At 36.8% G+C, this 27,921-nt stretch overlaps 3 protein-coding genes and 2 pseudogenes across 4 annotated transcripts; 3 read left to right on the top strand and 2 right to left on the bottom strand.

Annotated features, from left to right (window-relative positions):
- Positions 1 to 3,520: 3,520 nt before the first annotated feature.
- On the top strand, positions 3,521 to 7,202 carry LOC140822049 (fructose-bisphosphate aldolase-lysine N-methyltransferase, chloroplastic-like; annotated as a pseudogene).
- A 267-nt stretch (positions 7,203 to 7,469) lies between these two features.
- On the bottom strand, positions 7,470 to 8,567 carry LOC140822050 (uncharacterized). The gene is made up of 3 exons (XM_073182777.1): positions 8,280 to 8,567; positions 7,971 to 8,182; positions 7,470 to 7,854 (listed from the first exon to the last, which is right to left on the bottom strand). The coding sequence occupies exons 1-3, from the start codon at positions 8,464 to 8,466 to the stop codon at positions 7,471 to 7,473; spliced, it is 783 nt and encodes a 260-aa protein (XP_073038878.1). The 5' UTR covers positions 8,467 to 8,567; the 3' UTR covers position 7,470.
- Positions 8,568 to 17,623: 9,056 nt separating this feature from the next.
- Positions 17,624 to 22,135, top strand: LOC140821805 (ribosomal RNA small subunit methyltransferase, chloroplastic). 2 transcript variants are annotated; one of them, XM_073182410.1, is made up of 10 exons: positions 17,624 to 17,889; positions 17,993 to 18,142; positions 18,598 to 18,654; positions 19,007 to 19,105; positions 19,371 to 19,466; positions 19,810 to 19,894; positions 20,365 to 20,411; positions 21,116 to 21,199; positions 21,372 to 21,482; positions 21,664 to 22,135. In XM_073182410.1, the coding sequence occupies exons 1-10, from the start codon at positions 17,671 to 17,673 to the stop codon at positions 21,727 to 21,729; spliced, it is 1,014 nt and encodes a 337-aa protein (XP_073038511.1). In that variant the 5' UTR covers positions 17,624 to 17,670; the 3' UTR covers positions 21,730 to 22,135. The 2 variants fall into 2 exon arrangements, with proteins under 2 accessions (XP_073038511.1, XP_073038510.1); XM_073182409.1 differs by having other exon boundaries at positions 17,625 to 17,889; positions 20,359 to 20,411.
- LOC140821806 (uncharacterized) lies at positions 22,009 to 22,919 on the bottom strand. The gene has a single exon (XM_073182411.1). The coding sequence runs from the start codon at positions 22,811 to 22,813 to the stop codon at positions 22,322 to 22,324; it is 492 nt and encodes a 163-aa protein (XP_073038512.1). The 5' UTR covers positions 22,814 to 22,919; the 3' UTR covers positions 22,009 to 22,321.
- Positions 22,920 to 23,304: 385 nt separating this feature from the next.
- On the top strand, positions 23,305 to 27,490 carry LOC140821777 (uncharacterized; annotated as a pseudogene).
- Positions 27,491 to 27,921: the final 431 nt, after the last annotated feature.

Raw genomic sequence — 27,921 nt, 5'->3', positions numbered from 1 at the left:
GCTGGGCATGTCATTGTGTTCTTGTCATCAAGCGTTAGTTCTGTCAAATTCACTTAAAAAATTAAAAATAAAATGGAGGCTTACTGTTCGTACTTCATACTGTGTTTCTAAAATTGGAAATTTCAATTCTAGTTCTCTTTACAAAAAAAAAAAAAAAAACTATCAATTTCTAGTCTAATCATTTTAATTCTGGTTCTTATTTGATAATAATTTTAAGCAAAGTTTATTCTCTTTATTTTTATGTTAAAAAAATAAATTAGCAATACAGCCATGATAAATTTAATTATTTTATATATATGATATCAAACATTGTGAATTGTTTCATTTTTAATTATAATTCAAACAAGGTTCAATTTACTCTATTAAATCGAGTGGTTTAAATAATATATTATTTAATAATTTTTAAGAATGTATGATTTATTCGATTCTAGTCTCTTATAGATTTCTTGGTGAGATCTTTTTTCTTTTCTTAAACAAAAACACTTATATAAGATTGTCTCATAATAATTCAATATTATAAAAAAGATATTTTATCCGACTCAAACATGTAAAATATTATTTTTTATGTCAAAAAGTATTACTTTTCACTCTATATACGGATTGGATCCAATATGTTCGCTACTCAAAATAGATTTATCACTAAAATATTTAAAAATAAAATTATTTCGTCAAAAGCTATTGGTTCGATGCCATGGTTTCTTCTATATGTAGGAGATATGGTTGGTTGCAGTCTCCTTCACCCCAAATTGTGTGTATAAAAAATTTAAATTTAAAATTAAAACTTTCTTAATTTATAATTTATATTTAAATTTTTAATATTTATATCCCATGTATAGTTTATATTTCAAAAGAAGGAAATAGTTTTTCATTGTGTTGCCAATATTTTCATAGTGAACTTTCAAGAAACGTGTTTTTATATATTGGAGAATATAAAATATTTTTTTCCCTTTTACAATCTGAATAAGATACTTTTTTCGTATATGTCATGTCATAATTAATTGTGTTCAGGTTATTTTTTTTAATGTTAAATTTTTTTAAATATAGTATATTTCATGAAATGATAATATGTTTTTTGAGAGTGATGAAATCTAAAAGGAATGCTTTTATAGAGATATTTTAAATACATAATATTTTTTAAAAATAAAATAATATTATTTGAAATTGGCTTGTAAAATGTTTCCACATAATGAATTAAAATGTTTTTTAAGTTTAGTTAAGGCATTAATTTTCTTGATCGTATGAAGTTAGAGGCCAATACGATCTTTTATATATATATATATATATATATATATATATATATATATATATATATATATATATATATATATATATAAAAGATCGTATTGGCCTCTAACTTCATACGATCAAGAAAAAAAAAAAAAAAATATATATATATATATATATATATATATATATATATATATATGCCAAATATTAAATTAAAGATTTAGGACACCACGAGCATACTATTGGTGCAGACAAAAATACGTATAATGACTAGTCTGGCTTAAGAATGTACATAAAAACCAAACTTGGCCAGATTTTAAGAAATTTGTAACCATGGCGTGCCAGAATTTCGACAGCTACGAGGTAACATATTTATTTCCATTGATAATAATATTGACTATATTGAAGTTGTTACAATCAAGCATTTATAGTTGGCTAAAAACTATAATTGTTTAGTCAAGATGTAAATTTGTTTTATTGTATTTGTAGAAGCACATAATCTCATATTAAGTGATAGGTGGACATGAAAGATTGTATATACTCAGATGCTCACGAGTTAGATTGTTAAATCCAGTTCGAGGAATGGGCGTGCTTTATTGCGAGTGCTGCCTCATATCCTTTCGAGATTAGTCTTATTATTTTCTTACTCTCGGTCATATCCCCAGCAGAAACAATACTACCATTTAAGATATGATGTTTTCTTTACGACTCACTTAGTCAACCATATCAAACAATAAACCGTCAACAACTCGAGTACGAGAGCTTCTCATCATATCGGTCATTACAATACTTCTCTCACTTATAGACTTATAACACAAGATGAATAACAAACTAACTAGAAAAAGTCAAATCAATTAGTTCTTACCAAAACCTATTGTATGTTCAGACAACTCATCATGTTCCATTGTAAAAATTTATGTTCAGTAAATTTTAACTATTGTTTTAAATAACTCAATACAAACAAGATGTTTGTGTGATTTATACAATTGATTTTAATACTTCATATGATGATGTAAAATGGAGCGGCTGTCAAACAGGCTGGCTGGGCAAGGGTGAATTCCAATGACTTTCATGAATTAAGCAAGAAAAACTAGCTGCGTCGCAATAATTAATATGAAAAATCGCCATATTCAAAAAATGTTTAAATTTTCACAACTTTTGTATATATATATATTTAAATATTTCTGATTTTAAAGAAAAGTAACGGCCCAAAACTCAGTTTCCGACCAATTATGTATCTAACGAGGGAGTTTGATTTTATTTATAGACTAATGATCGTTTTAAATTTTGGCCGTAATAGATACAAGAAATTAGTTGGATTCCAAAAAGCATGTAAAATTTGAGCACTTGTCTGAAAAAAAGAAGAGGAGAAAATGTAGATAAGGAGACTTTTCAATGAATCAAACACGATTTAGAAAGAGCAGAAATTAATAAGAAACCGAGCAGGAATTCTTTGCAGGCAGTCTGATTTAAAATCCCCATAGTCATATATATGCAAAGAAAACGAACCTATAAAACCCAATATTCATCAGAAGGTCGATAATATTACAGCTTCCTGGACCTGGAAAACCGAGTGATCTTGATTACGAGCCCCGGAAAAACGTCGTCGGGATCATGGATTTGAGGGTTCCGCTCCAAGATGAAAGGGTCGCCACACTTGTCACTGATGGTGTGCAACGTTTCATCCTTCTCCGACAACATAGATTTCTTCGCAAGGCCGACTCGTCAGCTGGTTTCCTCTGATATAGACATGATCATGGTCTCCATCTCCCTGGATAGTCGACGTGGTTAGTATCAGGAGGAGGGTGAGAATAAAGAGCAGCACGGTTGATGGGAACTGCCGGGTGGTGTCTGCCGTCATGGAGAGGTGGTGGCGCCGCCGGAGGAGATGGCGAGAAGTTGGAGAGATGGGAGGTTTATAGGTTTTGGGGGGTAGCACGAAAGGGGTGACCACTATGGTATTACGTGACTCAACTTCCCTTTTTTACTGCATTATGCCAAAAACGACTTGGAAACGTGGGAAATACAACGATGTTTCCAATCGGAATATTCTTTTATTTTCCTCCTAAAATATTACATTTAAATAAAAATAATTAACATATTTTGTGTCTTTTTTACACTTGTTTAGAAAAGTTGAAATAAGTTCATTATAAATTTTCAAAATTAATTTTTTTGAGTACTTAATAAAGTAAGAATATTATGGGCTGCAAAATAAGATTTATATAACCTTGAGTGCCAAGATGCAATTTGAAAAAGCACATATATATTTAAAATCCTTTAATTATTTATTTTTCCTCAGTCCACCGTCGCGTGTCCTCGACAATGGAGACGAGTTCAGAAGAAGCAAAGCTTGAGCTTTTTCTTCAGTGGCTAAAGGTCCTTCGACGTCTCTTCAAGCAGCAAATGTTTTATGTTCTTGTTTTTAACTTTGTAAGTTTTGTTCGTGATATAATATTAATTGAAGAAACATTTCACTTGGCATTTGAATTCAGGTGAATGGAGTGGAGCTACGGGCTTGTGATATCAAGTATTGTGGCTCGGGCAAAGGTTTTGGATTTTTCTCATCTGATGTTGCTCCTGATGGTAATCTGTGTTTTAGCGAATTTAAATTAAATTGAATTAAATTCATTGCTGTGTACTTAACACATGGTCAAGGACAGAGGCAAGCTGACAATATCTAGCAGTTGAAGAAATTTACTTTTCTGTATTATAATATTATTTCAACAATTATAATCTCCTTCTGCCTGACCTGCGACTTCATCATTGGATAAAATCCATCCCGGGTGATAATGTTGAATATTTACCTTTTTTCTTTGAGTCCCAAACAATCAGGGATCAAAAGGGTTCAAATCTTGGAATCCATCATTAGAAGCAATGAATTAGAACATGAAAGTTCCAATCTTTTGGGGAACTGGGAATTTTCTGAAGTCAGTATCTCGAACTTTGAATAGAGATATTCGACTTTGTGCTGATAATACCCCCACTCTAGATTGAAACCAATTGGTGTAAAAGCCGCAGCATATTCCCTCTCACATGATACGTGTAGTTCATAAATCAAATGGCATGTACATGTTAATTATGATCAATTGCAATACCGTTTTCGGTGTAAACGAGTAAATGAACAGATATCATTTTTATTTATCATTACGTTGAAATTCATGATGAGGTACTTACTCGTGTGATTTCTTGCTCTGAATTCAGGAATTCTGCTGGTGGTTCCTCTTGATTTAGCAATTACTCCTATGAGGGTACTACAAGATCCTTTACTTGGACCTGAATGCAGGGCAATGCTAGAGTAGATGATCGATTGTTGATAATGTTGTTTCTTATGGTGGAACGATTACGAAAGAACTCTTATTGGAAGCCGTGCGCAGAAAATTTTATTATCAGTCTCCTTTCTAGCTGCTGAAAAAAGTCTTTTATGGCATGATTTTAATTTGAATGATGATATCAACTTGTGATCCTTATTTCAGGTATCTTGATATGCTTCCTAATACATTTGGAAATCCGCTTTGGTTTTCTGAAGATGACCTTTTGGAGCTGAGGGGAACCACATTGCATCGTGCTACTGAAATGCAGGTATCATCTAATTCTTGCAAGTCATGCAACTGTCCGGCTTTAATTTCTTGGATTTTCGAGTACATTTCTCCATTACTCAGTTTGTATAAATGATCACCTTGTAATGCACCGTAATGAAACTCAGCACATTCTCGAGTTTGTAAAATTACTTTTTAAACCTCTTTGCACATGTTTATTTTTTTTTTCTTTTGATGTTTTGTATTATATAAAATTCAGGATAGGAGACTGAAGATAGGTTTGTATTGCAGAAGAAAAATTTGAAGTCACTATTTGAAGGAAAAGTGAAGAAATTGGTGGAGAAGCTTTTGGCTCATGATGGCAATTCAGGAAGGTACATTAAAACTCTATAACTTGCAAAGAAACGTCGTTTTAGTATATAAAATGGAACAACAAAGAATTATGATTCATAATAGCTTGTTCAGTTAGCAAATTAGAGGGGAACTCACATACTGGTATACCTGACAAGCATTTGTTGGATAATGCTTGGCACTTACAGAAAGTGAAGGAATACATCACCTTCATAATTAATAAGAAACCATAAGGTTCAGAAATATGAGCATGAATTCCACATTAAGTTAACGAAGGGGAAGGGAAACAAACCACGTGAGCTCAACTATCAATGGGAATAACCTGTGTAAAATTATCTAAACATGAATCAAATGTTAGCGATCCTTAATAGATTTTAAAGAAGGTTAAAAAAAACTAAGGGAGTTGATACAGCAAATCCGTTCAACTTCTTAAGTGTGTGAGTTATTGAAGGACTAAGGTGATCGTAATTGGAAGTTATTTATACAGTCAGTTTGGAAAAAAACTCAATTAGATATTTGGGAAAATGTAATTTTAGTTATATGATGGTTCTTTAACCATTGTGCTTCTGAGTTATACTAGTGTGTTCTACACTTACGTACTAATGGAGTATTAATGTTTTTTCGAGTTGTGTACTTAGCTGTTAGATTAGTCAAACGTTGCTCACAATTTTCTATCTTTCTTTCAGTTTTGGTAGTGAAGTGAGATTTGAAGACTTCCTTTGGGATGATTCCCTCAACTTGCTAGTTATACACGACCAAGATTCCTGTTATTGGCTACTGATATTGCACAGTGGATGTCTTTAAAGGGCAAATTCTATATTTTGGGCTTGGGCATTAAATATTCCCTTTCCACATGCATGTGTGTTTCCAAGAGTTACAGAAGAGCAAGACAAAACAAGCAGCATGAAACCTGGTGCACCTTCTGAACATGCTTCTGTTAAAAAGTTGGTTAATATAGAAAGTGGAAAAAGTTAGGTTGCTCTTTCCACCTGTATATTATATTTATAAAATTTCTTCTCATTCTCCGAGAAAATATATTAGAGTTGACCTTCTCGTAATTGAATCAGATCTCCAGGTAAATGACTCTGCTAGCCAAGTTTCCACAGTTGCTTCCACATTAGAAGGAGAAAATCTATGGGTTGAGGGTCTCGTCCCTGGAATTGATTTTTGCAATCATGGTAATATGTCCGCTTCGATGATTTTTCCATTATTTGCAGGCTGCTTATTGAAATATGTGTATTTTAAATATCTGTCAACCAATTTCACAATTTTCTGCCGCCTATAACTACTGTTTGTTTAGCTTTCTTAGCTATATCTCGAAGCTAGTGATTTACCATCCCCATCAAAATTTTTCATTTACCCCTCTACTTATTTTACTTTCATAATAATGAATTTCGTATTAAATGTAAATTTCTTGTTCATCCTCACCTTGTACATCAAGTTGGTATAATTTGGAAATTTCTGATCTTGATTGCTGCCGTTCTTTCTTAATTCTGCATACTTGGCTCTGAAGACTTAGCTGCTTCAACTTGGGAAGTTGATGGAACTGGATCAACAACCGGAATTCTTTTTTCCATGTACCTACTTTCAGGTAGGAATCGATGAACCGGGGCTTGATTCTTGGGCAAGTGACTGTTATTTGCTTCTTTTCTCAATATAAGAAAATTGGAAAAGTTTACTTTTCAAATTTGTTGTAAAATCTTTTTCTTTTTACCAAATCAATTGCTATTCTTTGAGTTGCTATGTGCAAAATTATTTCGATTATGATTTTATTACTCATTTTACAAATTTTCAATGCAGATTGTGATGACCAATTTTTTTATTGTTGACATATGGTCCCTTTTTAAGTTGATTAGACGCTTGGGTATTTTGTGCTCCTAACACTTGTTCTAACGGCTGGCAAAGTTGATGGCACCGTTTTGTTTTGGTTTTCTGCTGCTCGTGGTACCAGTGGCTCTGTTGATTGCCGCTCGACGAGCAGAAACAGATGGTGCAGCATCGTGTACAGACGAGGGCAGAAGCAACTGACTCGTAGATTTTTGGAAGAGGCGGAGCATGCATTGGATGTTGCATTAAGTGAAGACAGCTAGAGTTCTGAGATTGGATCAGTTTTTGTTCCTTGCATTTGAATCGAACGAGAGGTTGTCGTCTCTCTTTGTTCGTTATTACATTGTTGTATTCTTTTATATAATGATATCCGACATTAAATATCACGAAACACAACGTGCATCTTCAAAAACTGAAAATTCTCGAGTTTAGACCATAAAATATATAGTTGATTTTCTTTGGAATATCTCAAAGACCAACCTTATTCATGTATAATCGGCACAAGAAAAATGAGACCAAGAAAACAAGTTCATTCTTCCAAACCAGCCACATTCCTAAGTGTCCACCCGATTGCATACGCAGCGGCACCAGCAATAGCCCCGTTGAAAACTGTTATGCCAGCTGAGATCCAGTAGTTCTGACCAGCGATCTTTGCCTTTGCAGTGCCTAAAAGAGCGAGGGCCACAGCCGAAAGAATGCAGGCTCCAACGAACTTAACGTTCTGGTTGTGAGTGAATGGGATGAGGATTATGAATGACAAGATTGGAGCAGACCCGAATATAAGAAACGCCACGAATGTTACGAGGCCGTTCTTCCATGGTTTCTCTGTTTGGTCCGGTGCCAGCATCCCTTTCACCGTCGCCATTTTTTCATCTACGAGCATGTCTCTATACTTGCCGAATATGTTCACAACCTTGACACAACAAGAGGGGATTGTTACTAGCATTCCAATTACATCATCATATCGTGGATGAACCATAAAACGTGCAAGAAAATGAGTAAACAAGGCGTGTGCATATACGTATATACCGTGTTCGCATCATTAGCATCCATCCCAAGTTCCTGATAGCGGTGGAGCAATTCTTGCTGCTGAAGCCTCCGGTGGTTTTCCACATCCCACTCCGTGAGGGACCTCTCGTTCGCGGCTAGATCTCTCTCAGTACTGGTCGACATGTAATCTCCAAATCCCATCGATATCCCATCCGCCACCAGATTTGCAATTCCCAAAACCAATACATCCACTGCAATATTCGTCAAACAATGTGTCAAACACCAGATTCATCGAGAGGAATTTTTAAAGGAGCAAACTGGAATTAAGCTTGAAGTATGCAACAGTACCAGAAGATAGGCGGCCGGCGGAGATGGAGGAAATAAGAGAGAACGACGTAACAATGGCATCAAGCCCAGCGTACACAATGCTCTTCGCGAATTCTCCTTTCCACGACTCTTTCGGCCGCTCATTCCTCTTCTTTTGATCACCCATTTCGCCTCTCAGAAATGGGACGCTGCTTTCAGGATCAGCCATCGATTGTTCTCGAAACTCTTCGGTGCTACGAGTGTGTTCTTATTCTGCTTCTTCTTTTTCAGTGGAGTGGATGGAATATAAAGATTTGGGCGGAAGAATAAAAAGCCATGCCAGCATGCAGACCAAGTGTCGATACCCCAATCGGCTGCAAGCAGGTCAAAATTTACTACTCTACACGTGTGAGATTCCCATCTTTGTTACGTACAATGTTTCGAAATATATTTTATTGAACTGAAATAAATTCCACAAATATTTTTATACTAAAAATATTACTTATATTAATGAATAAAATATTTTTATAAAAAATAATTTATGTCATAAATTAAAAATATTTTATATATATACACGAAGTATGAAATATAAAATTTATGATTTTTTGCAAGTGTTGCATCGTATCTTGGTGTCATATTGGTAAAGCTAGACAAGTAGCTAGATTTTTAGAATCAGGTACAGCTTTCTTTTTATTTTAACGTGGAGACGATTTCATGAATCTTTATTTGTGAGACGAGTCAACCTTACCGATTTTCAAAATAAAAAATAATATTTTTGACATAAAAAATAATATTTTTCTGTCTCACAAAATACGATCCGTGAGATCATTTCACACACTTTTATGTCTTCAAAATGAATTAAATACCGAAGAAACTGTTGAAGGTCAACCCGTTGCATTGTTAGATTTTCTTCACCATTTACATGAAATTTGTACATAAAAAAAGATCTCTACTTATATTCGATCCAATAAAACTTTATAGAGAGCTACAACTGTCAACTGATGAAGTCATTTTGCATGAAAATCATTCAAAACCTCGCACAACAGCTCACTCCACACCTCTATTTGCAACTCCTTGCACATCTCTTCTACCTCACAACTGAACTTCGTCCACTCCGCTTCCCTCTCCATATCTCTGACGAAAGCATCTCTTCTATCCTCCAATTCCCACTCAAACAACTCCTTACATTCTCCATTCTTCCAAGACTTTGCAACCTCTAGAATCTTGCCATCAAACTCTAAATCGTCGAGCTTTCCGAATATAGAAAGCTCGTACGTCTTCGAATAAATCTAGCATCAAATGATCATCATGGGGTGCACCATCTGTTTCCTTTGCTTGACTCTGTTAGGTGAGTGGGCCGCTACATTTAATTGTATGCAATGCATTTTGCCAAAATGCATTTCGCCAAAACGTGTCAAATTTGAAAATGTTGAATGGTGGCCGGCAGAGGAATAAATGCATTCCTTGTGTTTACACGGGAAAACTCGCCTATAAATACGAGCATAATTCGTATTGAAAATTCATCCCAGAAGCAATTACAAAGCTTCATATTAGAGAAAAAAAAAAAAAAAGAGTTTTTTTTTTTTTTTGTTCTCTTGTGTGAGTTAGAGAAAATATTTTCTCTGTTATACTCGGGTTGGGAGTGCGAGATATTTAGTGTATCATTGTGTACACTTGTTGTAATATTTCTTCGGTTATAAAAGATTTGCAGTAGCTCCGTGGACGTAGCCTATCTTGGGTGAACCACGTAAATCTTTGTGTCCTTGTTGATCATTTTATTCCGCAATTTTTCGGCACTATATTATCATCGTGATCGGTATCGCTTCGGGGTAATTCCCCAACAACTGGTATCAGAGCCTTGTTGTGAAAATTCTTAAGAATTCTGAGTATGCTCTGTGGTTGCAGCTTTGTCTGATCTTCCACATCAGAAAAGATTTTTTAGATTTTTTGCTAAGGCTAGAGAAGTGATGGCCGGAGATGATGGATCAGGACCGGGTATCAACAAGTTCGATGGAACAGATTTTTCGTTCTGGCGGTTACAGATAAGAGATTATCTGTACAGTAAGAAGCTGCATCAACCTCTATCAGGAAAGAAACCGGAAAAGATGGAGGATGATGACTGGGAGCTCCTTGACCGACAGGTGTTAGGTGTCATACGACTGACCCTAACGAAAAATGTGGCACATAACGTGGCGGAGGCAAAAACCACAGAAGAGATGATGTCCATTTTATCGGACATGTACGAGAAGCCATCAGCAAATAACAAAGTGCATCTCATGAAAAAGTTATTCAACTTGAAAATGGGAGAAGGTGCTTCGGTGGCTAAACACATCAATGAGTTCAACACGATTGTTTCTCAACTAACATCGGTTGAAATTAATTTTGATGATGAGATTCGTGCACTTATTCTTTTGGCGTCCTTACCAAATGTTTGGGAACCGATGCGGGCAGCGGTTAGCAATTCTGTTGGAAAAAGAAAACTACAATTCAATGATGTCAGAGATCAAATTCTTGCCGAAGAAGTTCGCAGGATGGACTCGGGTGAAGGAACATCATCGAGATCTGCTCTAAATCTCGAGAACAGAGGAAGGGGCAGGAGTGGCGAAAAGAGTTCTAACCGATGGCGTGGTAGGTCCAAGTCAAGAAATGGAAAGGACAAAAACAACTTTGAAAAGAATTTGAAGTGCTGGAACTGTGGTGAAACTGGCCACTTGAAAAAGAACTGCAGATCAACAAAGAATAATGCCAATGCTGTCACTGAGGAAGTACATGACGCTCTGCTATTATCCATGGAAAGCCCTGTTGATTCTTGGGTTATGGACTCTGGAGCTTCGTTTCATACCACTGGTGATCGCGATGTATTTGATAATTACATCGCTGGCGATTACGGAAAAGTTTTCCTGGCTGATGGAAAACCCTTGGAAATTGTTGGTATGGGTGATGTACGAATGAAGATGTCAAATGGATCTGTCTGGAAAATCAACAAAGTCAGGCATGTACCAAAATTGACACGCAATCTGATCTCGGTGGGACAGCTTGATGATGAAGGCCACAATGTGACATTCGGTGATGGTTCCTGGAAAGTGAACAAAGGAGCCATGATTGTTGCTCGAGGAAAGAAAACTGGAACACTGTATATGACTTCCAGTTGCAGAGACACATTAGCAGCTGTGGATGCTGGAGCCAATTCAAGTCTATGGCATTATAGACTTGGACATATGAGTGAGAAGGGAATGAAGATGTTGGTGTCAAAAGGAAAGCTACCAGAATTAAAGACTGTTGAACACCAACTATGTGAAAGCTGTATCTTTGGAAAGCAGAAGAAGGTGAGCTTTTCAAAAGGCGGTAGAGAACCGAAAGCAGCAAAGTTGGAGCTGGTTCATACTGATGTATGGGGACCATCTCCTGTGACATCCCTTGGAGGCTCGAGATACTATGTCACATTCATTGACGATTCGAGTAGAAAAGTTTGGGTTTATTTTCTGAAAAATAAATCTGATGTTTACGAGACCTTTAAAAGGTGGAAAGCCATGGTGGAAAATGAGACCAACTTGAAGGTGAAGTGCTTACGGTCTGATAATGGTGGAGAATATGAAGATGATGAGTTCAAGAAATATTGTGCACAGAACGGGATCAAGATGGAGAAAACCATTCCTGGTACACCTCAACAGAATGGTGTAGCTGAAAGGATGAACAGGACCCTGAATGAACGTGCAAGGAGCATGAGATTGCATTCTGGATTGCCAAAATCATTCTGGGCTGATGCTGTTAACACTGCAGCATATCTGATCAACAGAGGACCTTCGATACCGCTTGACTGCAGAATACCCGAAGAGGTATGGAGCGACAAAGAAATAAACCTTTCTTTCTTGAAAGTGTTTGGATGTCTATCCTATGTTCATATTGATTCAGCAAGCAGAACAAAACTTGATCCGAAATCAAAGAAGTGCTTCTTTATTGGTTATGGAGATAATGAGTTTGGTTATCGTTTCTGGGATGACCAAAATCGGAAGATCATTCGGAGCAGGGATGTAATATTTAATGAGCAACTTCTGTACAAGGACAAGTCAGACATTGGAGCTGGAGATGAATGTCCTGAAGTCAAGAAAACTGATGAAGTGCCATTGACATATATTCCTGTGAATGAATCGAAAACCAGTAACCAGGAGGATGAAGAAGAAACTGCACAAGATGATGACCCACAAACTCCGGTGATTGAACTCAGGAGATCTTTGAGAACCATTAGACCACCTGAGAGATACTCCCCTGCACTTCACTATATTTTGCTGACAGACAAAGGTGAACCGGAGACCTATGAAGAGGCAATGCAAAATGATGATTCAACCAAGTGGGAGTTGGCCATGGAAGATGAGATGGATTCACTGTCATCCAATCAAACGTGGGAGTTGACAGAACTTCCACAAGACAAAAAGGCGTTACATAACAAGTGGGTGTACCGGTTAAAAGAAGAGCATGATGGTAGCAAGCGGTACAAGGCAAGACTTGTTGTAAAAGGCTTCCAACAACGGGAAGGAATTGATTACACCGAGATTTTCTCTCCGGTGGTTAAATTAACCACTATCAGGACAGTACTTGGACTAGTGGCAAAGGAAGACTTACATTTGGAGCAGTTGGATGTAAAGACTGCGTTTCTTCACGGTGATCTAGATGAAGAAATTTATATGAAGCAGCCACAGGGCTTTGAAGTACGGGGAAAAGAGAGAATGGTGTGCAAACTTCAGAAGAGCTTGTACGGTCTCAAACAAGCTCCAAGACAGTGGTACAAGAAGTTTGATGGATTCATGGTTGAAAATGGTTTCCTAAGGTGTCAAGCTGATCACTGCTGTTATGTGAAAAAGTTTGACGGTTCTTATATCATACTACTGCTATATGTAGATGATATGCTGATAGCTGGTGCTTGTTTGGAAGAAATTGATAAACTCAAGAAAGATTTATCAAAGGAATTTGCCATGAAGGATTTGGGTGCTGCAAAGCAAATCCTTGGAATGAGGATCTTTAGAGACCGGGTGAATGGTATCTTGAAGTTGTCTCAAGAAGAGTACGTGAAAAAGGTGGTTAGCAGATTTAACATGGATGAAGCTAAATCTGTAAGTACTCCTTTGGCTAGTCACTTCAAACTAACCAAAGCACAATCACCTTCGACGGAGCAGGAGCAGGCTTATATGAATAAGGTTCCTTATGCTTCTGCTGTCGGAAGCCTCATGTATGCAATGGTGTGTACAAGACCAGACATAGCACATGCAGTGGGAGTCGTGAGCAGGTTTATGAGTAATCCAGGAAAGCAACACTGGGAAGCAGTTAAGTGGATTCTCAGGTATTTGAAAGGTACTGCTAGTTGTTCTTTATGCTTCAAGAGGTCAAAATTTGGCTTACAGGGTTTTGTCGATGCCGATATGGGTGGTGACCTGGATGGCAGGAAAAGTACTACTGGATATGTGTTCACATTAGGTGGTACAGTTGTAAGCTGGGTGTCTAAGCTGCAAAAGATTGTTGCGCTTTCGACTACTGAGGCTGAGTATGTTGCAGTTACAGAAGCTAGCAAAGAGATGATATGGTTGAGATCCTTTCTGGAAGAATTGGGTCAGAAGCTTGAAGATAGCACGTTACACTGTGACAGTCAGAGTGCTATTCATTTAGCAAAAAATCCTGTTTATCATGCTAAGACAAAGCATATACAGGTGAGGTACCATTTCATCAGATCAGTGCTGGAAGATGGAATCTTGATGCTGGAAAAGATTCCTGGAAGTAAGAATCCAGCCGATATGCTCACAAAGACAGTAACCATTGACAAACTGAAGTTGTGTTCAACTTCAGTTGGACTGCAAGTATAAATAAAGAGATATGAGCTGCTGCAATGATGATGTGAAGACGTGATTGAAATCAAGTCTTCAAGTGGGAGAAATGTTAGGTGAGTGGGCCGCTACATTTAATTGTATGCAATGCATTTTGCCAAAATGCATTTCGCCAAAACGTGTCAAATTTGAAAATGTTGAATGGTGGCCGGCAGAGGAATAAATGCATTCCTTGTGTTTACACGGGAAAACTCGCCTATAAATACGAGCATAATTCGTATTGAAAATTCATCCCAGAAGCAATTACAAAGCTTCATATTAGAGAAAAAAAAAAAAAAAAGAGTTTTTTTTTTTTTTTGTTCTCTTGTGTGAGTTAGAGAAAATATTTTCTCTGTTATACTCGGGTTGGGAGTGCGAGATATTTAGTGTATCATTGTGTACACTTGTTGTAATATTTCTTCGGTTATAAAAGATTTGCAGTAGCTCCGTGGACGTAGCCTATCTTGGGTGAACCACGTAAATCTTTGTGTCCTTGTTGATCATTTTATTCCGCAATTTTTCGGCACTATATTATCATCGTGATCGGTATCGCTTCGGGGTAATTCCCCAACAGACTCAGTAACCTCTTTGCTTTCTCTCCAACTTCATCTGTTATCCTTTCCGAATGTAGAAAGCTCGTGTTGGAAAGACTTGTATGACAAGGACTAACGGGTCCTTCATTTTCAAGAAACAAAGAATCACGAAGCACTGAAATTGAGCTTTGAAAACAAAGAAGAAATCACCTTGTGGATCTTCCTCAACATATCATCTCTGTTATTGAAATACTCTTTGATAAGATCTCGTTGAAATGGGCGAGCCGGGTCAGGAGCTCCAACGGATCAAATCAACAATTTATAATGTTTGAGAATTTTGAACGAAGACAATGGCTTGAACAACACCTACAAACAATGAAAAGAACTCGTGAATGGGCGCCGGAGGGAAATCCGACGTAGCCACTCCGATGATAAAGTCAGCCGGTTGTAAGATGATGAACTTCGAGCAATATTTGAGGAAAAATACATAGAGTGCTTAAAGCTCAAAGGTTTTTTCTCAGGATCATTTAATGACATTAATACCTGCTATTTATAGGAGAGGAATGGGTAGTTACCTCGATTCCCGTGTCATCTACTAAGTCGGTTTACCATACTAGCTTCTGATGACTTCTCGGACACTCCAAGCCCAAGTTGTTCTGAAGGATGAGACTGCTTGCAATGCTCACACTCGAGTGCGGTTCACTTATCGAGACAGTGCCATTCTCGAGGTTGCCCAAGTGTTTGTGCAACCGGGAACTATTACCGGAAAGGTGAGAAGCATCCGGCCAACTCTATGAGGACCCGGGCTATTGGAAAAAGACTGTGGATAAAGCCATCACATCACACTCAGGAAGGGAAGATTTACCCGGGCGTTCATAAAACGACCCCCCGGGTTATACATATGGGTATCAGGTGAACGAACCCATATCTTTATAGGGATATCACTCTTCATTTTCACAGCACCAAAATGATAAATCTTCTGCTGTTAAATCACTTTCACTCCAGCTAGAACTCGTGCGGCCTGAGTACGAATCACTGGTACTACTACTACGACGACTACTTGAGTCCACGGTGGTGGTCGAGGTCAAATGATCTAACGGCGTAGATTGGTCGACGACCAAGTCCCTAAACGAAGTCCATCGTAAAATGTCCTTGACTTTGACTTTGACCTCCGTGAAATCTCGTGAAATGTCATTTTTATCCTTCCTCTGGTGGCAAATGGGATCATCTTAACTAAGTTAACCACCTTGTGGAAGGCGGAGATGGTACGCATCGCAGCCGATTTGGATCGGCTCAAGAGTTGTAAGTTTGAGGGGTCATTTGACTTTCGATAAATTTTTATAGGGTACCACTGATCAGAGCCGATTGGTGAGGATGAAGAAGAACAAGAATGGCTATGATCATCTCTGAGAAAATCTTTGAGCATTAATGGCCTTTGATCCAAATCTTCTTTAAGGCTTGAAAAAATTGTGTGGGGATTATGTGATTGACCCATTTTTTTTCAAGCGCGAAGTTCTTCCCTGAAAATTGTAAGTGAAATAAGAAATTTGTAGCTTCACTGAGGGAGATGTGTGGGTGAGATTTATGAAATGGGATAGTGTTGTATATATAGTTGGAAAGAGACGATGAATGTGGGGGAAAATGACAAATTGCACGTAGAGCCATGGATGTTTCGAATAGATTATATATATATATATATATATATATATATATATATATATATATATATATATATATATATATATATATATATATATATATATATATATATATATATATATATATATATATATATATATATTTAAAAAGTAAAATGTAACACTTTAATTTAAGGTTGCTTTTTTTTTTTTCGAAAATAAGGTTGCTTTTGTGTTGGAGGTTGTTGGGAAATAACCTTATTCGAAGATTATGCTGTCGGTTTGTTTGATTAATGCATGTGATTACGGGGACATAACTGTTTTTTTAATGTCATGATAGCTAAATTGATTCTCAAGCTAGCCGGGAGTTGACAAATTAGCAAACTTACGGCGCGATGCTATTGTTTGTGTTTGCGATTTTTGTGACGAGTTTATAAGTGAAGGTCTCGAACTCGAGATATGTCTTTTTTTATTGGGATGTTAATGTCAGTTAGTCAAATCTATGTAATGATGTTATTATATATATATATATATATATATGGTAGTATCATATTTCCATTTTGTAATAATTTGAATCAGATGCTATATGGTGAATGTCCAAATTAAATTTGGATGGAAGAATTTGAATGAATTTGATGGTTTCAAATATACATTTTAAGTTCATTCTCCATTTGACTAAAAAATAGAATGAAACATTTTATAACAATTTGCCAATATTACTATCTTTGACGAGTGGACCCATTATATATTGGCCCATAAAATATGGAAGCCCATTATACTCGTTGCTGGAAAATGATCTATTTTTTTTAACATCAATCTTTGATCTATTGGTATCAGAAATATTTATTTATTGGGACGTATCAATTTTATTCATATTTATTATTAAAAAAACACATTTGATTTAAAAATTAATATTTTTTTATATATGACTCAAATAAAATATATGTATCATAAAATTGACTCATGAGATCGTCTCATATGTTTTTTTTTATGATTAATCACATGTAAAATGATTTTCTAATTAATTTGAGACATTTTTAACCATTACCAATATTAGCCTATGTTATGAAACCACATATATTATCTCATTTTATTTTTGATTAGATTTTTTGTGAGACGATGTTACGAATCTTTTTTCTGTGCTGCATGTCAACTCTACCAATATTCACAATAAAATGTAATACTCTTAGCATAAAAGTAATATTTTTTCATATATGATCCAAATAAGAGATCCGTCTTACAAAATATAACCCATGAAACCATCTAACATAAATTTTTACATATATTTTTTTTTATCAGAAATAATTTTTTTGTTAATATTAATAGCGCGGTGAGATTTTTCTATAAAAATAAAAAATAAAAAAATCATCACCAAGAATCCAAGATTCAACCTTTATCAGCAGGAAGCAGCATGGCTGCAATCTTGTCTTCTGTCCCGCCAACGCATTTTTTCGCTCACCTCAAGGCTTCGCCATCTCCATCGTTGCACGATTGCCTCACCTCTGCAAAATTAACCTCACTAGCTTGCACTACCCCCAAAAAGAAAGCCAATAGAAAAGAAGATGATTACCACTCAACCCTTGAAGCACTCAACTCCAAAGGCCGCTTCCCCAGAAAAACCCTCGGCCAGGTACCCGTGTTAAGACTTACAGAACTTGTCATATTTCTTTTTGTTTTTGAATTCCATTAATCTGGGTTTCCTCCTGGAAAATGTCGGGTTTGTTGTTTTATAGCATTATATGTTGAATGCTTCGATAAATGAGGAGCTGGCCGCGGCGGCCAATGTGAAAGAAGGGGATATAGTGCTGGAAATCGGGCCAGGGACTGGCTCCTTGACTAATGTGCTTGTGAATGCCGGTGCAACTGTTCTTGCTATTGAAAAGGTTTGAATTTTGCTGTCTTTGACTCATAGTTACTTTATTTATTCACCTAGATACCACATTTATACTGGAAATATGATCATCTGTAATATGATCACTTGGCAAGTTACTCAGTTCGCTATGGAGGTACTGGTTTGGCATGTATGCCTTGCTTTCATTTATAGGCTAAGTTTGCTGAACCTGTGTAGGGTAGGGATATAATGGAGTAGCCATTTTAGGTTGCGAAAGTACTTTTACTGTATCGGTTGGGTAGGACGTTAGCTTTGATGGAGGAATGAAAACTTTTGAAAGTTGGAAATGTGGAGTAGTGAACTTGTGTATTAATTAGGACAAACCAATTTGCTTTCCAATATGTGATGAGCATCCGAACATTGGAAGTTTAATCAATTTTAAACTCTATTTTGTTTCCTCAGTTTTTGGTTTTTGCCGTATGAGCTCTTGCTTTGTTGAATTTTTAGGATCCATATATGGCGGTGATGGTGAGGGAACGTTTTGCAGGAATAAACCGAGTGAAGGTACACCAATTTTCTTTTAAGTAATTCGCTGAGCAAATTATTTCTTCTCTATAATAATTTGGACTTCATCTGGAGGACTAAATTTGGGAAACTTGGTAGACAAATATGATAAGAATCCGGAATTTAAATTCTGAATCACATCTAAATGCTTTATTCTCATGAGCTCTCTCGAATCTCAAATTCATTGATGGATCCAAACCAGCTGATGAGACACTGCCAACATAGCCAATTGTTAATAAAACCTCTTTCCGTGCTACAAAAAGTTACTTTTTAACTCCGTAAAATGAAATATCAATTTCTTATGTAGTACACAAACTAGATAGCTGTAAAACTGATGTATTTAACTTTGTAGGTTGTGGAAGAGGATTTTGCAAAATCTCATATACGGTCTCACATGTCCGCATTATTACAGAGTGAAAGTCCTGCGGATGGAGAGTTATTTTTTGCCAAGGTAGGAAGACAACCTGTTTACGGGAATAACATGAATAACTCTGTCTGTTCCAGTGCGTTAGGTGAACGTGTTTATTGGGGATCAACAATTAACCCATGAACAATGGTTGGAACATGATGTTTGCATTGTTTAAATATTGAAATCGCAACACTGTTGCCACCAGTTATGACAGTAGCAAGTGCTACCTTTAGTATCTACAGTATAATCTTTTCCTGTTAAGATTGGAATGTCAAGCGGTTTATCCATCCAAATATTTACTGTGCAGGTGGTTGCCAATATACCATTCAACATTAGTACTGATGTGGTGAAAAAACTTCTTCCGATGGGCGACATTTTCTCAGAAGTTATTCTTTTACTTCAGGTATGGAATATCTGGAAACATATTATTTGAAACCGTTTCAGGCGTAAATTATTGCTATCATAAGCAGGAATCTGCTCGAAATGTTAGCCACATGGAATTTAAAATAGATGTGGCATTATATTTCATTTTTACAAAAAATCCTTTTTCAAGGTTGCTACTATTCAACTTTCACCATTATTATGTTTGTTTTATATCTGTTTGGCTGTATACGTATCATAGGTCCGCGTGTTGTATGTGATTATTTACTTGTATGTATGAGTGTATGCCTATTCAGAAAAGCTCTGCTCTTTGGTGTGCAAAGCTATTGATTCTATTTGTGTTTTTTTTTTTTGGAATTTTTCAGGATGAAGCGGGCTTGCGTCTGGTGGATTCTTCTATCAATTCATCAGCCTATCGGCCAATTAATATATTTGTCAATTTCTATTCAGGTGATTCAGGCACTCCCTTGAGAAGTAGTGATTTAAGTGTTCTATTCGAGTGCCATCATCTTTGTTAACATAGAAACCACTCTCTGAATCTTTATTTTTTAAGCAGAGAGATCATTATATGTAGGTGGAAATGATATATTAAGGAAAATGTTGATGAATCTGTATCATGTCAACGATCTTGATGCTCGCAGAATACCTCAAAAATATTAAAGATCCCCTCATGCTATGAATTTTAACAGTTATATCCCTGACCTTGATTTATGCCTCTTGACCAAGGGTGGACCTAGAAATTCAAGGGAAATGGGTTATACTTTGATTGTAAGAAAAAATACATATTAAATAAAAATATCATGTTAAGGGAGGGGGACGGGGGTGTGGGGAAATTGTGACTTTTGGCAGTCTGTCACAGTCTTCTCTTATATAATCTTATTCAGATCTTATCTAGTATCGCATGTTACTTGTAGATCCAGAATACATAGCAAAGGTCTCAAGAACAAATTTCTTCCCCCAACCTAAAGTAAGTCTTTTTTCTTGAATAAATTCTGGTCCTGCCAAAAGTTTGTGGTCTCCAGCTGTTCTCTAACCTGCTTGAAATCCTTTATTTCCATAGATCAAGTTTACGGAAGCTTTTGGAGTAAAAGCACTGTTTTATTAAAGTAAAAGGATGTTTGTGTGGTTTTCCATGTCGGTATTCTGTTAAAAAATTGAAATGATCTCTTGGTATCTACCTTATCCATAACGAAGGTGCATCTGCTTTTTTTAAAAAAAGAAATCACTCCAAAAAGCTCTGCTCAGAAGTGCTTGGTCAGTTTGATTATAGAAACCATAATTCAGAAAACATTTTATCAAGCTCGGTTTTTTAAGTGCTTTATTGAAAAGGAACAGAAGCCATTCGAATGTTTGGATATAGCAGTGGAAAACAGTTGCTTTTTGTTTTAAGAAAAAGTTGAAAAGTTCATGCAGAACCCCAAATCACATTTACTGGCTCACGGAAAAGTGTTATTGCGTTACACGTCAGTTTTTTAAAAAATGCTCTATAGAAAAGACCCTTTTGATCGAAAAACTTGTGTATCCAAACACGTTCCCTAGTATTCAACTAAAACGATCCCATGAGATAAAAGCAGTAGTATTTTATCCTAATCAAGTTTCTTTCGAAGAGTGTTCTTGGCTTAAGCTCCGGTAATCACGGACTGACGACCAGATCCTTTTTGTATTTGTTAGGTTGATGCAGCTGTTATTTCGTTTAAACTAAAGCAAACTGAAGATTATCCTCCTGTGTCCTCTATCAGAAGCTTCTTCTCAATGGTTCTATCCTGTTATACCGGACTTTACATTATGTTTTCCCCGTCATATGGCTCACCCTGAAGATTTTGTGCTATTACTTTTATTCCCCAAACGTTACTTCCGCTTCTTGAGGATTAAGCTCTCACATTCTCACATTCTCACATTTACATACTATATATAATATTGGTATCAGGTGAATTCGGCATTCAACGGTAAGCGAAAAATGCTGAGAAAATCGCTTCAGCACATATGCTCGCCTCCTGATATTGAAGCTGCTTTATGTAATGCTGGTCTTCCAGCTACTGTAAGTTTCAATTTTCTATTTTGTAATATTTATACCTCGACACCAGTTTTCTTTATTACAAATCTATCATTGGCTACATTAACTAAATATTGTCCATGTGTCAAAATACTAAGTGCAAGGAATGATTTGAAGTGGATTTCTGATTTGTCATTATCCATTTTGATTCGTATCGCTTCCACAGTCAAGACCAGAAGAGCTCACATTAGAAGATTTCGTCAAGCTGCATAACCTTATAGTGAAGACATAAATGATACTGGCTTCATTTGAGAAGTTCATTACATCTGCAAATCTTTTGGGACGGTCGATCTGAGCGCGCCACAAGTGCTACACCAGAATGGATTTCTGCATTTCTCGATTTTTACCTCATCGTCGATCATATCCAGTACCTATAAATGAAATATTATTTCAGTCTAATTTTCACATACGGGATGCTGGCATGTGTTGGTTCTCTCGGCCTCCATCAACGGGGAAAAATAGGAAATTTGGAACATGAGCCAATGAGTTGTGCTCCGTGTTGACTGTGTCGCTGATGCTTGGTGTAGAAGCTAGAAACTATTATTGGGTTTTAACACAGTTTGTTGTTCGGCTACCCGTGGTTACTGTATGGACACTTGCAAGGATAGACTATGTACTGGTAATTTTGATTAAAAATAGATCACAGACCCGAAATTTCTGAGCTGTTATCCCTGTATTTTTAGTATTATATCTTTTTATATTCAATGGCGTATTGCATGTAATACAAGATATAGCTCCAAAATTTTACAAGAATTCGTACAATATGAAAATCTATAATACAAGATCTGCTAATCAAGGGATTTTCAGAAAACCTCCTACCTTCTTCAACCATGAAACTGATAAATAAGATCAAGGGACCTCAACTTAGTGGTATAAGGATCATACTCCGCCACAACAGCACTATCCCTCAAACCCTCATTCTCCCAGCTCCGCCGCTGCTCCGCTGACGGAGAAAGCGCCCTCTTGGGCCTCTTATTCTGTATGAAACAATCCCTCATCCTCTCCTCGACCTTATCAACAGCAACAGTACTGGTCGTAGCAGCCCTAGAATTCTGTTCATCTTCTTCATCACCCATCTGAACATCATTATCATCACCGGCAACTCCCGCAGCGGAGGCCACCGAGTTTGCTGGCGGCGATGGTTGTTGGTTGAGGAAAAGAGAGAGGCGCCGGTGGGCGGAGAGGAGGGTGGAGCGGATTTGGTTGAGTTGGTATGGGTCAGCTGTGGCTGGGATTCGTCGTGCCATTAGGGTGGCTTGCTCTAAGGATGACACGAGTTCTTGTACTGAAGGTGATGTCTCTGTGTCAACCTCCATTGTCTCTTAGTAATATTCTTGGAAGATTATTGGATTTTTCCGTCAAAAAAAGGTTATTTGGTACTCCGAATTCATGCCTTGAATCGGACCTGACCCAAATACCCAAAACCCGAGTTGGCATTCAACCATCAGATTTGCCCAATTTCACTTTACAAAAATTATCATTTGGTCTTCAATCATTTGCTCAAGTTTTTTTTGTAAATAATGAAAGTTATACTAGAGATATAATTTTGTGAGATAAATCAATTTTATGATAAAAGATATTCGATTTAATCGTATTCATAAAAAAATTATTTTTTATATCAAACAATATTATTTTTTATTATAAATATAAATTATATTCGTAGAAAAAATACATGTGGCACGATAAACCTGTCATATCCGCACCTCTCCTGGAAAATCTCAAAGAAGTTTCAAATTTCAATCAATCTCAACGGTCGGATCATCAGTCCCAATACCTGATCCAGGCCATCCGATATCTCATTTTGCTCGACATTTATCGTCCCTTGTCCGAACCCCGGTTATCCCACAACTCAGCTACACTAATCGTTAGTTGACCAAATGTTGCATAAACAAATGCATTCTTGAGTTTTAATGTCATTGTATACAGCACATTCTAGAGAGAGACAGGTGATACTGGAGACAGCTCTGACAATTTCTTCGACGTGAGAGAGAGAATGGGTTTGGGTTTTGAATTTTTTTTGGGTTTTGAATCCGAGTGTTTGTTCGCTTTCTAGGGACTTTGTCTGGTTGTGTTATGACTTTCGCTACCCTCGTTCAACTTGGAATTGGGGAAGCCAGCCATTTTCAAAATTGGGTGGATGAATCACTAAAGCAACTTGACTACTCTTCGCAGAGACTTGTCATTTCAAGATTCTCGTATTGATTCTATTTTCCTTGGGTTTGGTTCACCTTTGTTCGACGAAAAAAAAAAGATTTTTGTTCTAAAAAATTTCAGCTTTCTTGTTTGAAAAGGTATAATTTTCCGGTCATTTCCTTTCTTTATCCATTTTGTGTGATCACCCTCGTGAGAGTGTAAGAGTGCGTGTTTCTGTTTAAAGTTTTTTTTTTTGTTTTTTGTTACAAGGTTGAATCGATCATGGATTTGTGGGGATTTCGAAAGTTCGAGTCTTGAAGGAAAATTCGTGTCTATTTTATGACAATTGGAAACAAATATTATTGAAAAATGTTAAATTTCTGGGCTGGAGTTTTCATCTGAACATCTTAAGTTTGAAGTCTTGAAAAAAAAAAATTGTACGGAAAAAATATGTATTAGGATTCTCTTTGAACACAAAAGGGGGAGACACGTGAGTTTCAAGTAATTAAGGTTCCTTTGTGTAAAGAAAAAGTTGTAGCCGGCCACTTGTTACTAATTTCTTCTCTTAAAGATTGATCTTTTAAGTCGTCTTGTCATACTTATTCTTTCAGAAAACCTGTTTCAAGAGAGTGACAGACGAGGAAAGAAAGAGGGATGGGGGTGGTTTGTGTGTAAAATTTTCTCATTTCCTCGATTTTTAAATTTTTTATTCGTAATCAAGATGAGTACTGCGTACTGATTGATCTATCATTTTATGGGTTGATTTCTTGACTGTGAGTTTTGCTTACAGAACCAGTAGAGACGCACTAACTTGGTGGCTGGAAATTAAAGGTGTTGAGTGCCTTGAATGGTAGGCAAAAGACAAAGCAATTTAAGGTTGCTATGTGTTATATTAATCGTTTATGCATTTATTGAACCAATTTCTTATGATTTATACCTTTTTGTAATGGCCCATGTCAGAAACTTATTCATATACACTTCTTGTATATTTACAACTGGAGATGGAGACCCCTACCTTCTCTTCAAAGCAAAGACTTTTCCCTATCTGTTGTGTGTATGAATATGAAACTAAAATGAATTTTTAGTTAAATTTGCAGGGATGTGCATTAAATTTTGAGAAAAATGCAAGTCATTATCTTCTAGAAGATCCTATTCAGTGGTTGTGTAGTAAAGTTACATGCTTTTGCTATTGCGATTCTACCCTTAGCAGTGGATATATTTTGTTATTTCTGATTACATTACATATATTTGATGAAGGGTAATATTGTCACACTGAACTTGTTAGTATCTTAGTGATTGCTGTTGTAAAGTTTCCTTCTTTCATTTTCACCTGCCCTTCTTCTTCGTTTTCATCATTTTCTTTTTTGATTTGTCTAATTTAAGTAATTTGATGGCATGAGTTTTTATGGCCATTGATTATGTGATAAAAGTTATTGAGAAAGTTGTTGGGGGTTTTCATTTGGTATTTTCTTATTTTTCTGTCTGATTTCATTTCAGTACACGAACATTTTGTGATTGTGCAAGATTCTTGAAGCCCCCTAATCATAAATCCGCCCACTGCTGTATTTTTTTATTTGCCATGTTTATTGATTAAGCCTTTGTTTGTTTAATAATAGGTTAATACAACTACACCCCAACTTTAAATTTTTTATGAGAAAAATGAAGTCTTTAACACCGTATTCATCTCCCATCAAAGAGTTTTTAATACTTGTGGAATCTAATTCTTTCGCTTATTATTGCCTAACAGTTCATCTGTATGCAAGATTCACTCATCTTTGTACTTCTAAATTTTGAATTTTCTGCATCAGTAAAGTATATTGATCCATGGATAGGATTTATGATTTTTAATAAAGCCCTTGCTTGTTTGCAATATTTTGATCTGGGATATCTTTATAAAGGTTTGTTTGGCTTTTTTGTTTTTCAGTCCTTTCCTGCTCTGGTAGAAGAGTGATCCCCCTATCATACTAGAATCATGATTGAACATGGAGGACAAGAATACATGGATGACACCCTCTCAACGGAAGAATCATTATCACAAGCACAAGGACTTGTTCCGAGGGCGTTAGAGAAGGCCAGGGAAGTTAAGGGGTTTGCAGGGCGGTGGAAGATGATAATCACGAAGTTGGAATCAATTCCAGGTCGATTATCGGACTTATCTAGTCACCCTTGCTTCTCGAAGAATACTCTTTGTAAAGAGCAATTGCAGGCTATATCTAATACATTGAAGGAAGCAATTGAATTGGCCGAGTTGTGTGCGAAAGAGACATTTGAGGGTAAGCTTCGTATGCAAAGTGATCTTGATGCATTGGCTGGCAAACTCAATTTAAATTTACGTGATTGCGGGCTACTAATCAAAACCGGAGTACTCGGTGAGGTTACTTTTTCATCAGCAGCAGCAAGTGCCTCAACAGAACTGGACACTGCAACTTGCGGAAATATACGAGAGTTGCTTGCTCGGCTTCAGATCGGTCATTTAGAGGCGAAGCATAAAGCTGTTGATAGGCTTGTGGAAGCCATGAAAGATGACGAAAAAAACGTGTTGTCCGTAGGTAGGACGAAGTAATATTGCCGCTTTAGTCCAACTGCTCACCGCAACTTCTCCAAGAATCAGAGAAAAAACTGTAACTGTCATCTGTTCACTTGCAGAATCCGGGGCTTGCGAGAATTGGCTTGTATCAGAAGGTGTTCTTCCACCCATTATAAGGCTAGTTGAATCTGGTAGTGCCGTGGGCAAAGAAAAGGCTACCATTTCCCTCCAATGGTTGTCCATGTCAGCTGAAACAGCTCGTTCGATAGTTGGGCATGGTGGAGTTAGGCCTTTGATTGAAATTTGTCAAACTGGTGATTCAGTTTCACAAGCTGCTGCATCTTGTACCTTGAAAAATATTTCGGCTGTGCCAGAGACACGGCAAGTACTGGCTGAAGAAGGAATCGTAAAGGCAATGATCAATGTTCTCAATAATGGGATTCTGCTTGGATCTAAGGAGTATGCAGCAGAATGTTTGCATAACATAACTTCAAGCAACGATGATCTTAGAAGATCTGTCGTCTCAGAAGGCGGGCTAAGGAGCCTTTTAGCTTATTTAGACGGCCAACTGCCTCAAGAATCTGCAGTTGGGGCGCTAAAAAACTTGGTTGGTTCAGTCTCCATTGAAGTTTTGGTTTCTTTAGGCCTTCTCCCGAGGTTGGTCCACGTACTGAAATCTGGTTCTCTAGGTGCTCAACAAGAAGCTGCATCTGCAATTTGTCGAATTTGCAGTTTGACAGAAACAAAACGATCAATTGGTGAAGCTGGATGCATTCCTCTTCTCGTGAAAATGCTGGAGGCTAAAGCGAATAATTCCAGGGAAGTCGCTGCACAAGCTATCTCGAGCTTGATGACACTTTCCCATAATTGTCGAGAAGTTAAGAAAAACAACAAAAGTGTACCAAATTTAGTGGCCCTACTTGATCCAAGCCCTCACAACACAGCCAAGAAATATGCCGTATCTTGCCTTTCGTTGCTCTCCTCAAGCAAGAAATGTAAGAAACTGATGGTTTCATACGGGGCGATTGGTTATCTCAAGAAACTTACAGAAATGGGAATCCCAGGTGCAAAGAAGCTACTCGAACGATTAGAACGAGGTAAACTGAAAAGCTTGTTTAACAGGAAGTAGGAGGAGGGGAAGTCGTAAAATGGAAATCTATTTTTTTTGGTCTTTGGCTAATTTTTCATTTTCTGAATGAAATGAATCAATGACGATTGAATATGAGCTGAGAAGCAGCATATATAAGCTCGTTAACTGTCATCAATGTTTCTTCATGTATAAAGGAATAATACTAATATTCTACTGCTAAATTATCTTCCTTGTGTTTTTGCCTCTCCCATCATTGGAATTTTATCTGATACGTTGCACAGCTCATCTAATGAACCTAAAATCGTTTATTTTTTTAGCGCAACAGCAGCGGTTGCTTGAGTAGAAAGATCAGCTACGAGTATATGTTTATGCGTTCATGATATAAACCCGAGTTGAGCATTGTTGGGTGCCACTCGGACTCAGACATGTTACGATCAACCATAAAAATGAAAATTTTGATGCTACTCTTAGAACAATACTTAAATTATGGTCTCATCGTGATTAGCAATAAAAATATGACCCCAAGCTCAAACAGAGAGTCAAAATTGGAAGAAAAGTGGCACACAATGGATACAATCAACGGAGTAAGTAGTTCTCATGTTTGATTTGGTGTTTGTACTGCAATATTGGAAGAAAAATGGCACAAAATGAGTCTATGTTATACCGAGTCTCTG

The sequence above is a fragment of the Primulina eburnea genome, unplaced genomic scaffold, assembly GCF_022965805.1.
Source record: "Primulina eburnea isolate SZY01 unplaced genomic scaffold, ASM2296580v1 ctg739_ERROPOS11973397, whole genome shotgun sequence".
In the NCBI taxonomy this organism is placed as follows: domain Eukaryota; kingdom Viridiplantae; phylum Streptophyta; class Magnoliopsida; order Lamiales; family Gesneriaceae; genus Primulina; species Primulina eburnea.
The sequence above is the reverse complement of the archived record's forward strand: the minus strand, read 5'-3'. Positions and strand labels throughout refer to the sequence as shown.